Source organism: Chelonoidis abingdonii, chromosome 16, assembly GCF_003597395.2.
Source record: "Chelonoidis abingdonii isolate Lonesome George chromosome 16, CheloAbing_2.0, whole genome shotgun sequence".
NCBI lineage: Eukaryota > Metazoa > Chordata > Testudines > Testudinidae > Chelonoidis > Chelonoidis abingdonii.
The window spans coordinates 10,435,981-10,449,216 of record NC_133784.1 but is presented as its reverse complement, the minus strand read 5'-3'; the positions used below and the strand labels follow the sequence as shown (position 1 = coordinate 10,449,216).

At 46.9% G+C, this 13,236-nt stretch overlaps 1 protein-coding gene across 1 annotated transcript in view; it reads right to left on the bottom strand.

Annotated features, from left to right (window-relative positions):
- FRMPD2 (FERM and PDZ domain containing 2) overlaps positions 1 to 13,236 on the bottom strand; it is a 101,013-nt gene that overhangs the window by 44,642 nt on the left and 43,135 nt on the right. Inside the window, exons 25-30 of the mRNA XM_075073053.1 lie at positions 12,240 to 12,454; positions 8,958 to 9,056; positions 6,863 to 7,230; positions 1,680 to 1,965; positions 1,234 to 1,392; positions 287 to 461 (exon numbers count right to left, since the gene is read on the bottom strand). Of these exons, the coding sequence (XP_074929154.1) occupies positions 287 to 461; positions 1,234 to 1,392; positions 1,680 to 1,965; positions 6,863 to 7,230; positions 8,958 to 9,056; positions 12,240 to 12,454 (1,302 nt within the window). The remainder of the gene's footprint in view (positions 1 to 286; positions 462 to 1,233; positions 1,393 to 1,679; positions 1,966 to 6,862; positions 7,231 to 8,957; positions 9,057 to 12,239; positions 12,455 to 13,236) is intronic.

The window sequence follows — 13,236 nt, the reverse complement described above, 5'->3', positions numbered from 1 at the left end:
TCTGGCCTAAGCCCTTGACATCCCAAAATCTGATATTAAAGAGATGCCCCAGAAAATATATCTAAAGCCAGATCTTACTGCCTCGACTTCAGGAGCAGCAGTGTTCAGCTCCCTGTGTGACAAACAACGACCTATAGATCTGGGCCAGCCTGAAGAATGGCATTGGGAAGCTGGCAAGCTAACCCACCAGTGCACAAATCTAGGATTGTGCCAGTTCTCATGCAGCTTACCACTAGCACCGTCCTGGCCTAAAGAAGGGGCAAATTTCAGTCTCGGTACCACATACCCAGTTGTCCATTGTCGCCTTTTGTGAGGGTGATTTCAGGAATCTCATCTGGTCTAACAGAGGCATGGGGGTCCTCCTTAACCCGGCCAACCACCAGGCTCAAATTGTGAGAAGAGCTGTGCAGCAACGCCAGGGTTTCATCAAAGGAGAATGCTGTGACGTCAACTCCGTTCACCTAGGAGACAGAGAGCAGCTATAACCATGTCCTAGGTCTTTTATTAACTGACCACACATTCCTTCCTTTTACAAAGCTTGGTATACAGGCTTCAGGCAGTCTCTGCTGTGGTCTGACTGAGTTGTTATAGCACTCACTGCTATAAAATTCTCTTTTCAAATAGCCTTTCCATGCATTTTGCCCTGGTTTGTTTCTTCATGATGTATAAAGAAAGTGTGAAAGACATTTTTTAATGTCTTTCTCTTTTTTTTTACATTAGAAATATCAGCTCTTGTCTACCTTATTTTTGTTGGAGGCCTTTATGGAAGACGGGAGAACTAGCAGGATGACATCAGGAAACTAGGTATGGAAACCCCAGATATTCAGAGGGGAGGGAGAATCTAGTCAGACTGTTTAAAACTCATTGGGGTTATTTTTGTTTTTTGTTAACATATTTAACCCAAATACCTGACGTACACTTGCAGGGAAAGCTGCCTTTGTTAAAGATTCAAACATTCCCAATACCCATCAGTTTGAGGACTGAAAAACCTCCTGCTCCACTTCTCTACTCCTCCAAGGAAGACAAGGCTTAACACAACAAGCTGAGGAAGAACCTTCAAAAAAATAGGCTTAGTTTATACATCAAAGGAAGCAAACTATTATGTTAATGTAGCTTGTTACATTTAATATAGTGAATGAATTAACATTTCTGGCGTCTTACACTCCTGCTACAAAGCAAGACACTGGTCTACTAGCATCTGTTCCTCCTTTTTAATTCAAAGGATTTCTGTACCATAATGAGTCTGTCCCCTCTTCTCAGTCTTCCATCAGACAGGGCAGGCTCAGCCAGGATTTCCTCCACATACAGGCAGTTGTCCAGTTTGTTAGGAACCACCGTGAATCCATAACAATTGTTCTCCGATCTTGTCACAGTGACAAGCACCTCCGTTTCCTGTCAAATGCAGCACACAATGTGTTTTAACACCTTCCTTTCTCATGCCTTCTTCTTTTATGTTTTAGATACAAATTAGGGGACAGATCTTCAGCTGGGATAAATCAGCATCAGTTGTAGCTACACTGATTCACAGCAGGTGGGATACTGGCTGCAGGTCTTTAATGCACTAAGCAATACACAGATTCAGTGTTTGGGACCTGGTCAGATCAGACCCTGTATTTTGGACTGTAATAAAAATAAGGGTCACAGCCTATGATGGGGCTATTACAATAGTTATTACTTACCATGGTATATTCCTCTTCCTTCTCCTCTCCCTCCAGTTCCTCAAAGTCCTCCCACTCGTTGTCGCTGTTGCCCAGTTCTCTGGCAGGGAAATGGGCCAAGAAAGGGCCATGTGGCTGCGGGGTGGCGATAGTGGTGGAGGCCGTGTCTGAGCTCCCGCCACATGAGAGCGAGGTCAGAGATGTGGAGCTGAGTGTGAGATACTCCTCATCAGCTGGGGTGGGGGAGAGATTGTCAGGGATGCAATAGGTGCTGGCAAGGTCATCGTCACTCCTCTCAAAGGCAGGGCTGGGAAAGAAAGAAAAACCTGTATGATTGCAGGGCAGGAAGGATTTGCCTCCCAGATACTTCACCAGCAGGACTCTGAAACCTCTGCTGTAGGTAAATCATCTCCCTTTTGTCTTATCTAAATACTTATGATACTAAACTGCTCTCCATGGCCTCCAGGAAGTATATAGCTACACAATACAAGTAATCAGTCATGAGAACAAGAACTGCATTTTGTACAGTTACCCAAATCATTTCAGGCTTCAAAATTTGTCTGTAAAACACAGATACATTTTTCACGAGCATTTTGCACAAAATTTTCCTCATTTTGTCACTAGTTCTAGTTTTTTAATTAAACCGGGAAGAAAGAGTCAATAAAAAAACTTAGCTCTTATCTAGCACTTTTCATCCCTCGATATCCAAGTGCTACACCAAGGAGAGTAGTTTCATTATCCCCATTTTACATATGGGGAAACTGAGGCACATGGAAGCAAGGTGACTTGCCCAAGGTCAGCCAGCAGGCCACTGGCAGAACTGGGAACGGCTCCTACCTCTCCTGAGTTGCAGTCCAGTGCTCTGTCCCTGAGGCCACATTTTCAATTACCCTCCTAGCATTAAAAATTCATTCACTTGCCATTTAAAAAAAAAGGATAAGCAAATAACTTGTCCAATGCATAGTATGAATTTGTATTGCAATGTCTCATCAGTTTTCATCTCCACCTTCTCCTTATTTGAAAGGCAATGCCTAACGCATACAATTCTTTGCATGGCAACCGTTGTTCATGGGACCAACAGGTATGTTATGATGAGGCAGTCATCTCTCTATAGTTAAGGTGGTAAATAATTTTCCATTACAAGCCAGCTCCTGACCCCATTGATGTAAATGATGTAAAAAAAATGATGAAAAAACATTTAAAACAATCTCAAAATGGACTTCGACGTGTGTCATTTACAAAGAAACCTGTTTCACAGAGGATAGATATTTTATTAATAATATCTTTCAACATTCTTCCCATTCCTCTGATTACAGATTACTGTTGCCCGGCATTCAAGAGCAAGTGAATAAATGCAACTAAAAGGAGTGTAAGTCACTCTAGCCTTTCCTATATTAAGCCCAAGGGCCTAAGAGCTAAGTTTTGTTTGAGCTGCTATCTGTGGTTGGCCAGAAAACTGAAAAGCACAGAGAACCCTTCTAGGCTCATGTGATCAGTCCCACTGAGATGGTACAGACAGCTGTTATGTGGAATGTCCCTGTGGAATGAAGACTCATTCCCATTGGCTCCGGTAGGTTTCCTGGTAAGAGTAAATGAGGAAGAATTTGGAGGAGCAGGGTGTGTATGCAGCTCAATGAAGAGAGCAATAGCGCTTTATTAGCTCGTTGCTATAGAGAGGAAAGGGAGAGGATCTGGCCATATCAAATAACACTGCCACGCAGGGAATGAAACAGACAATGTGTCAGTGCAGGTACTTCGATAGGGTGACAGATATTTATGATGTGCTGGAAGAACATCTCGATGATTTAATGAAATATTTAAGAAGGGCAGCACACAAAGTCTGGGGATAAGGAGGAGGTCAGAAGTTTAACAGAGGTCTCAACCATGAAGCATATGGCAGAGGGTGTGTTACATGACAGTGAGGCACTGGGCCTGGAAGGTAGTTGGCAGAGCTACAAATGCTCATGGCAATCAGCCAAGTAATGGCTCATACCACTGCAAGCAATGGCTGCTTCTAGTCCATCTCTCTGGCAGCAGGGAAGACACCGAGATTCTGACCCTGCTCTCCCTTACATAAATCAGTAATTCAACTGAAATCTATGGGCTGGATTCTGCGTAGCCTGTGTATAATGAGCACTACAGCTGCAGTTTCCATGGTAATTCTGGGCATGTCTACACTGGAGCTGGAAAGTATAATTCCCAGTTAAAGGAGACATACCCACGTTAGCTCCCATCAAGCTAGCTTGCTAAAAATAGAGGGTAGCAGCATGAGGGGCCAGCTGCCTATAATATGTATCTAGGGCATTGGTCAGCAACCTACAGCATGCGTGCCAAAAGTGGCACGCAAGACGATTTTTACTGGCATGCTGCTGCCAGCCGGGGTCCTGGCTGCTGGCCCCGCTCAGCCCCCTGCCTGCCTGAGTGAACAGAATCCTAGGCTGGCAGCAGGCTGAGCAGGGCCGACGGCCAGGACCCCAGCTGGCAGGAGCCGGTGGCCGGAACTCCAGACCATCAGCTGGCTGAGCCGCTCAGCCCGCCACTGGTCTGGGATTACATCCACCGGCCCCTGCCAGCCAAGGTCCCTGCCGCTGGCCCTGCCCAGTCCGCTGCCAGTCTGGGTGAACAGAACCCCGGCCAGCGGCAGGCTGATTGGGGCCAGGACCCCGGCTGGCAGGAATCGGCGGACAGAACCCCAGACCGGCAGTGGGCTGAGCGGGGCCAGAGGACAGAACCCCAGACCGGCAGTGGGGATGGTAGATGGAACCCCAGACCGTCAGCATACTGAGCTGCTCATCCCACTGTTGGTCTGGGGTTCCAGCTGCCAGCCCCATTCAGCCCGCTGCCAGTCTGGGGTTCTGTCAGGGGCCCCTGTAAATGTAAAAATTATTTTGGCACAGAAACCTTACATTACTGAAGACTTGGCATGTCACTTCTCCAAGGATGCCGACCCCTGATCTAGGGTTTCAGATGGAAGTGTACCTGGGGTAACACACGCCATTGTGGCTGCACTTCTGTTCCTAGCATGGCAGCTCGATCAGAACTAGCACAGGTACATCTCCTCAAGTTGAATTTACACCCAGTTTGAAGTGAAGACATAATCCCCACAGACCCTGCCCATCAGCAGGCAGAATCGAACCTGGAATATCTGAAGCTTAATGCATGAGCCTCTACTGAATGAGCTAAAAGCCACGTGGTACTTAGCCAAAGCTGTAGCAGACGCATTAGTGCCACACCAAGCAGGCACGGGTTACATAGGCCCCATCTACACGACGCGTGAAATTCGATTTTAGATACGCAATTTCAGCTACGGGAATAGCGTAGCTGAAATCGAATATCTAAAATCGAGTTACTCACCCGTCTTCACCGCGCCGAATCGATGTGCGTGGCTCGCAAAGTCGAATCCGGAACTCCGTTTGTTTTGGTGGAGTTCCGGAATCGATGTAAGCGCGCTCTGGGTTCGATATATCCCCGTCTAGACGAGACGCGATATATCAAACCCAGAGCTTTCGATTTTAACGCGCCGAAATGGCGCGTCGTATAGACGTGGCCATAGACATAACCAAAGATACATTATCTTAATTCTCCAGGCGTTTTTACTGGAGTTGATCAAAAAATGTAATTCTTTCCCATGTGAAATTGGGAACAAAAAAACAACAACGATGAGTCCTTGTGGCACCTTAGAGACTAACAAATTTATTTGGGCATAAGTTTTCGTGGGCTACAACTCATCTGATGAAGTGGTTTATAGCCCACGAAAGCTTATGCTCAAATAAATTTGTTAGTCTCTAAGGTGCCACAAGGTCCTTTGCTGTTTTTGCTGATACAGACTAACATGGCTACCACTCTGAAACCTGTGAATAAAAAGGCTTTTCTCCAGTGGGAAGTTTTGAATCAATGGGAAATGAAAATTTTCATCCCATTTCAAATGAAAATGACAATTTGGTTCAGTTTTTTTAAACAGAAGGCTATCTGAAGTTGAAATGAAATGAAGATCACCCTTTTGAATGGACATTTTGACATAAAGTGTCAATTTTGTTTAGGTTTATTTAAACCCAGAAGCTGAAACAAAATGACTTTTTAAGTTGATACCAAACAAAAATTTTTATTAGACTTTTTTCACAGGAAAAAATAAAAAATCATCATTGGAATTGCCATTTTCCTGCAAAATCTTCCATTTTTGATTAAACTATTTTCCGCCAGAAAAACTTCCAACGCAACAAATACTGATTGGCTCAAGTTTTCACACTAGAAATGCTCAAATGCATAAATGCACAAGAGCTTTTTGGGGAATGGGTGAGCTAAAGGTGGTGTGGCGTTGCAGCCACCCCCTGAATTGACGCTGAGCAAGGGTACTAGAATCCCTGAATTTCTGGTACTGTCATTGCTGTTAAGGGAATCTGGACAGCCACACCAGGATCTCAACTGGCTGTATGTGAGAATAGGCACAAGCACCTCCTAAAGCAAATATCTCATAAAACAGAAGAAGTGGCCGTCTGGAAGAGCTCTCACTCTTGTGCTACAGTCCCAGAGCTCCCCCTGCCATCCACAGCAGAGCACTCATTTCACGGCATCTCCTCTCCCATTTCTTTTGAGAAGGGGAGGACGGCTAGAGAATTTCACATTGGAGAATGGTACCTGAATGAACTTGACATTCTTTCCTCTGTTCTTTTAACAGCCTTTCCTTTCTTAAAAATTGTACAGAATCTGGAAATAAAATCTTATGAACACTTTATGCTTTTAATATTGGTGAGCTTCCCTTTGTACTTAGGTACAAAGGGCTTGGAAAAGACCATGGGCCTGATTCTCATTTACTCTGTAGCCCTTTATTACCACTCTGGTAGTATGCAGGGACCTTAAACTAGATCTCAATTACTTTATTTCCCAGTTAAGTCAATAGGGATCCTTCTGCTGAGTTCAATGGACGCTGAATGAGGCCCTGGCTAGACAATGCAGTTTATTTCCATAATGCATTATTCATTCAACTCTCTCACAATGCAGCTTATTGAACAGTTCCAGGAAGGAGGCAGGAGAAGGTGGAGACAGCAGGTTGGGACAGGCATGAACAGCTGGTAAGGGGAAATCTTGGTTAATTAACACAGCAGTTAAAAACACAGAACCTTGTGTTTAACCCCCAGCACTTCATTTGGGTGCAAAATTCTAAAGGACAGTGGAAGCAGCACAGGGTGGAGCTCCGCACTTCTTACCTTTCAGCCCTTCCACTCTCACATGGTGAGTAGCAGTTCTGCATCACCTCTTCCTCCAGAGACAGGAACGTCTCAGAGGCAATAGCTTCCCGACGCCATTTCCAGAGGTGCTTGTAGGAGCACTCACTGAGGGCTCCCGGCCTGTCATGTGGCTTCTCTTGGGAAGGTTCCATGTCCTGCTCCTCAGGAGAAAAGTTCTCCTCCTCAGGAGGGTGACCACAAGAGGCCACTGCTTCAGAATCCATATGGTCTTCCAGTTCTGGAGAGGTACTGTTCCTCTCACTAGCAGCGTGAGACGCACCACCGCTGGGCTCTGGGGTAGCTGGTGTCACGGTCTCAAACTCCTTAACCAGAGAAGGCACTGGGGTCTATCAAAACAACAGAAAGAAGGATTAATCTAGCTTCACCTCCCTCTCCTATCACTCCTTCACCATCTTCCTCTATTACAGGCTAAGAGGAACGCAGCAGAGCCAATATCAACTGGCTCTCCATGCAGGACACCACAGTGCTGGTGGCGTGGTGGAAGAATAGCTCTGAGAGACACTATAAAAAGCTGAATCTCCAGGGAAAGAAGGATGTGGAAAATATTTTTCCCCAGTGAACGCATTGCTAGTAGGAGGTACCCGACTCCCCACTCTGGAGACTAGCCTGGAAGTTCTCTTCAGCAAATAGGTGCAGGATGAGCAGCAGCAGGATACATTTTTGGGCCCCATTCTCCTCTCCATTTCACTGCCGTCCAGTGTGTGGACAATCTCCAGTTAGCAGTAAGTGGCTTCCAGCCAATTTGACCCCTGTGCAGCAGAGTGCAGAAAGAAGAGCAGACAAGCCCCTGAAGCACAGTAGTGTGGGGATCTGTTTGTCCCATGGGGACTATTCTAACAGTGATCTCCATCCACTCAGGCCCTGTGGCAGTGAAGACTGGCATGATGGGGAACCACAGCGTGGTCAGCCTGGCCTGAATCAAGTCTAATTCAAAGGCCTGTGCACCAAGAGAGTGCTTGTGTGTGGATGTGAGATGTGGTACAGCACAGGAGGAGTTTGTCTAGCACACCAAATTTCTCCAGTGTAGACAAGACCATAGAAGGAAATTAGATGCAGGCTCCTCAGTCCATTCACACTTTGGCCTTTCTGCTGTCCCTGCTAATCAGTTCTAGTCATGACAGTGGCTTCTGAGAGGCGGACATCTGCACACAGGAAACTGGACTTGGACCACTGGTGGCATTTCATGAAGTTCACTAACTGGCAGCCTAGAGGTCAAAGGTTCAATATCTCTTGTCCAATCTCAATAACGGTCCAGTCTACTTAAAGCTCCAGATTAGCACCCAGAAAACTGCTGCTTAGAACATGTGCAATGTTTGGCCTAGGCTAGAATGCCACAGTTCTATCCCAGAACACTGCGTTTACCCTTCGGCATCCCGCTGGTTCAGTGCTACAGTGCCACAAGAAGATCAGACTGGAATCACTAGTGGGGCAGATCTGCTCCCCTCTTACTACTCCGGCTACTGAGAAAGTCGCTGCTGAATTGTGGGAGCAGGGTTTGTTGCTGGAAGGGCGTACCAGGGTGGGCTCAGTCGCGAGCTGGCTCAGCACCCTGCCACTCAAATCCCCACTCGTTTATATTAACTGAGCTTTGAAGGTGGGCAGTTGACAAAGCAGGCCAGTTATCTGAGTGGAGAGACAGTTGAGGGGTTCACTGGGTGGAAGTGTCCCCAGCAGCTAGCACTATATAAGCACACAGGAAGGAAGTGCTGCGCAGAGAGTGGGGGGCCCAGAGGAAGGTAGAAGTAGGCAGGATGAGCTGCTGCTACTGTCCCTTCCCTAGAAGCAAGCTGGGAAGCTCGCTACGGATTGTAAATATAATATATTCTAAAGCACAGCAGTGGTTAAGAAGACTTGGTGGATTTGGTCAATGGCTGAGGCTGGAAAGTTCTCTCAGGGGACCACTCCAAGACAGAAAGTAAGGGAAAAGAACAGAGCTGCCTGACGAAGGGGGGAATAATCCATGTCCTCCTTGTTTGAGACTCACTAGCAAGTGCTTCAGTGAGCATTTCCAGACCTACGGATGCAAGTGCAGTACTAAGAAGGCTTGTCTTACCAGTGCGCTCTGGTCTATTTCCGGAAGAAGACCTTTCGGAGGCCTGCAGAGAAGAAGCGTGACTTGTCGAGGAGCTCCTCTCAGCAAGTGCAGGACATCCTACACAAGGGGGAAATGCTGTTAGCCTGGTATGGCAATACACAGCCCCCAAGCTGCAGCACATCCCTCTCTGCTCACGACTGAAGGAGCAAGGTTAGTTGTGCCATTAGTCAGCAGTCTGTGCCCACAATCACTGCTCTAGGACATGCATCCGGTGGCAGAATTAGCCCTTTTATACTAGTTCAGGATCTGGCCTTCCAGTGGCCACCTGGATTCAATGGCTCTTTGCTTTCATTTGCAGTGATGGGTGTAAATTACACCCAAGGGGTGTACACCATGTAACCTATAACTTAGTTGAAAAAACAAACCCCTTGGGCACAAACACCCACCCTTTCCCAGTTTCTCTTGATTTGGTACCTTCTGTAAGAACTGCAGGCCTTGCTGGAGCCCTAGGCATAACTAACAGTGTAAACCAAAGGCTGTGAACCAGAGCAGGACTGGCCTTGGCAAAATAACAACACACCAGGTATTGGCTAACCAAGTAAGCACATTCCTGACCACAGAGGATGGTGCAAGGACACCCAGAGTTCTTAAGTAACTACGTAAACAAGTTCCCAAGGGATGGCACAGGAACACATTGGCCCCTCGTAAGATAAGGATGGGATGACAGGATAATGGTTGAGGATGTTTTGTTCAAACTAGCAGGTATAAGCAGAAGAGTGGTAACTAACCATGTCTGGAGTATAATGCATAACTTTTTTGTATCAGTGTATAAAAGGAGAAGTCATAGGAGGGGCACCTTTGCACTCACCGAACACGTACCTAAAAGGCCAAAGCCTGATTTCTGTGCACAGACTGAATAAAGGGGCTGTGCACAGGGACACTACACAGGGAGCTGGAGGGGAGGGAACACTCTTCCTCAAGCCAGGGGCAGGGCATGACATACATCTGCAGCCCTCCACAGTCAGCTACCATAGCTGCTGCATGTGGGTTTTGGACCTATGTAGTCTCAGTTCAGATCTGTTCAGACTGGCCACAACACAATTCTTTTCCTCTGCAGACCTGCTGCAGAGGCCTTCGAGGAGTGGTGCTGATTGGTACATGGAGTTAGGAGAAAATCCTACTGCCTGGATGGACTTTCTGTACTCTGCCTTTCCACTCATGGAGGAACTGTGCTGAATCTGCTGCATTTGCCTCTGCCTGTGCCTTTCCCATGCCTGGGATGATCTGTCCCTAACAGCGTATGGAAAGGATGTCTAGCCAGTTACGGGGAGGCCATTGACCAGAGGGGATGTGAATTCAGCATGTGGACAGAATGCCTGAACCAGCACAGAATGTCTTAGTCCCAGCCTTGCACACTGCATAGCGAGCACTGCCAGAGACCCTTCTCCACAAACACAGTGTGAAGACCCAGGAGCACTTTTCCTGCCCCAGCTGCATGTTGAAGACCTTGCTCTAATGCTACAGTACAGGTTACATCATCATACATGAAAGATGGGCAAACCTTCCGGGGCCTGGAATTTGAACAAGAACTGAGACGCTAGGATGCTCTTCAAAGCCCTGGGGGATTTCTAGCATGGCCTGCTTCTAACCAGACTGAGGATGCTGTGGGAACAGCCCCTCCCTCGAGCCATTCCCACCTCCTGCCCTGGCTAAAAACTGGAAATGCAGAAAGGAGAAAAACGCCACTTTCCCCCTTCAAACTTGTTCTGCAAGGGCCTTGTAGAGCCCACCAGGAATGCAGCCCCCCATACTAATGTTGTCAGCAGCAGCAGGCAGGATGTGCACTTTGGGTGCAGTAGTAAGGGGAACTACAGAGCACACTGCCTGAAAGCCCCCTTCCATACACAAGGCAGAATGCCTCCGGATCCCTCAGGCTGTCAGCACTTTGCTCCTCCCTCCCAGCATGCCTCGCTCTCAGAGGGACGAGGACTGGAAGAGCCATGGAAGAGGCTTTAAAGTGTGATTCTACCATGGAATATGGCAGCTGGGGTTCCATATTCCTTATGTCTCACTGATTTCCGGGACAGAGCATCCCCATTTGCCAATCAAACTATGTTTTTTCCTATAGCTAGCTGTGCAAACTCAGCTAGAATCTGAGAGTCAAGCTGGGCTCTCTCTATCTTGGCCATCAGTAGTGGCAGGGAAGATTGAGTAGGCCATATTACGTTCACTACCTTCCGTTTATGCCCTCAGTGACGCCAGTGTTAACCCACTTGGCCTTCCTCAAGTGTCACTGGAGGACTAATTTGGCCTCCAAACCCTTGCTTATGGCGATGAAGCAAAAACTGGAGAGGACCCAGCTTGATTCTCCAATCCCAGGTGGCGTTTGCACAGCTATCTGTTTTCAAACCATACTTTTAAATGTCACCTGAGCAGATCTGAACTTGAAACCAGTGCGACATGGTGAATACGGAACTCTATGGTGTCATTTATACAAGGTCATTTTTTAACATAGCACCTGAGTAAAACAATAATATACACTTATATAGCTCCCTCCATCAGAGAAGCTCAAAGTAGGTAAATAGTGTATTATTATCTTCATTTTACAGATGGGGAAACCACTGCATGGAACATTTAAGTGACTTATTAATGGTCACAAAGTATCAATGACAGAACTGGGTACAGAATGCAAGTCTTCTAATGCCCTGTCTCTTGCTAACCACGCCGCTATGCTTTCAATAAGAGAGTTACATAACATTACCCATCACCCCTGTTCAGCAATAGGCAACCTCATTAACCATGGTTTCACTAATGTAGCTCTATCAGATGATTTCACAAGGAAAGAAAATATTATATTTTGAAAAATAAAAAGTCAAGATAGAACTGAGATCCAAATCCAAACCTATTGGTGTAAATCTGGAGTAATGTTCATTCAAGATAAAGGAGTTACTCCAACTTTATATCATTATACCGGAATCTTGCACATGGTATTTAGCATGACATTATAAAACACACGTGAATCCAAGGGGAAAGCGTGTCAACTCATGTATCTAAAAGCAACACAGACTGCAGCTAATTAAGTAACTGGTGTGTGTTTGCCAATAGATTTTGTATGTCAATAGTGGAGAGCAAGGAAATTAAATAGTGAAGGAAATTCTGCATAATGATTTTATCCAAACTCAGTAGAGTGCTGCTTGTATTGAGCCCTTTGGGCAAGAATAAAATGGTGAGGTGAAACTTCATTCACACTTAATTAATATGTTACACAGCTGGAGGCCCATGCAGAGCCCCGCTTCGTACCTGATATGAGAGCCCTTGAATAGGTTTCTCATTAACAGCTAAAATGACGTCTCCGACTTCAATCTCTCCATTCTCTTCAGCTGGCTGCCCTGGAAACAGTCTTTTGATCCTCACAATCTCTCCTCCGAGGTGTTCGCAAGCCTCTCTTTCCATCTGCAGAAAACTGAAGCCGAGGCCTCCCGAGTTCTTCATCAGCTTGACTTCAAACGTATTATCTGTTCAAAAAGGGGACAGGAACCTGAGCGTGCTGCACAGCGCATGCATCCCATAAAGTGCCGTTCAGCTCTGAAAAGTGCCTATATAAAAACGACGCCCTCTGCTTCAGCAGATCTGCTCCTGATTTGTAGCTCTAATTGAGAGGAACATTGCCTTGGGGCAGATGAGGACAGACTCTGCACCTGGTCTGAGCTCTCTGTAAATACCATTTATAGTATATTTACTGAGCCTAATTCAGATGTCACTCGCACCAGCATCAGTCAAGAGTGGGGGAGGGGGCACTAGAGTAAATCTAGGGTTGTGCAGAACAGAATCAGACCTGTTGTTTTCTTACAGACTAGAGAGAGGGACATGCCCTCCTCCCAGACATATAGGGCTAAATCCTAGCTTTTGCCTCAAGAGGGGTGCTGGGAAGGAGGTGAAAGAGTTGGAGGGTGGTGGCACCCTGTAGACTGAGTACTTCTGGGGGAACTGAGAGGGAGACCTGCTAGACCAGGTGGGCAAACCACAGCCTGTAGGCTGTATCCAGTCTGTGAGTCATTTTAAGCCAGTTCGTGAGCTTCCGCTGGTGCCAGCTCAGCCCTGCTCTGGTGCTCCAGCTGGGGCGCCAGGTCTGGGCTGCACCACATGGCTCCTGGAAGCCACGGCATGGCCCTGCTCCAAAGGTCAGGGGCCACTCAACACCTAGAAGCCAGAGAAGTGACATGCCACTGCTTCCGGGAGCCGCTTGAGGTAAGTGCCGCTCGGAGCCTGCACCCCTAAGCCTCTCCTCATACCTCAA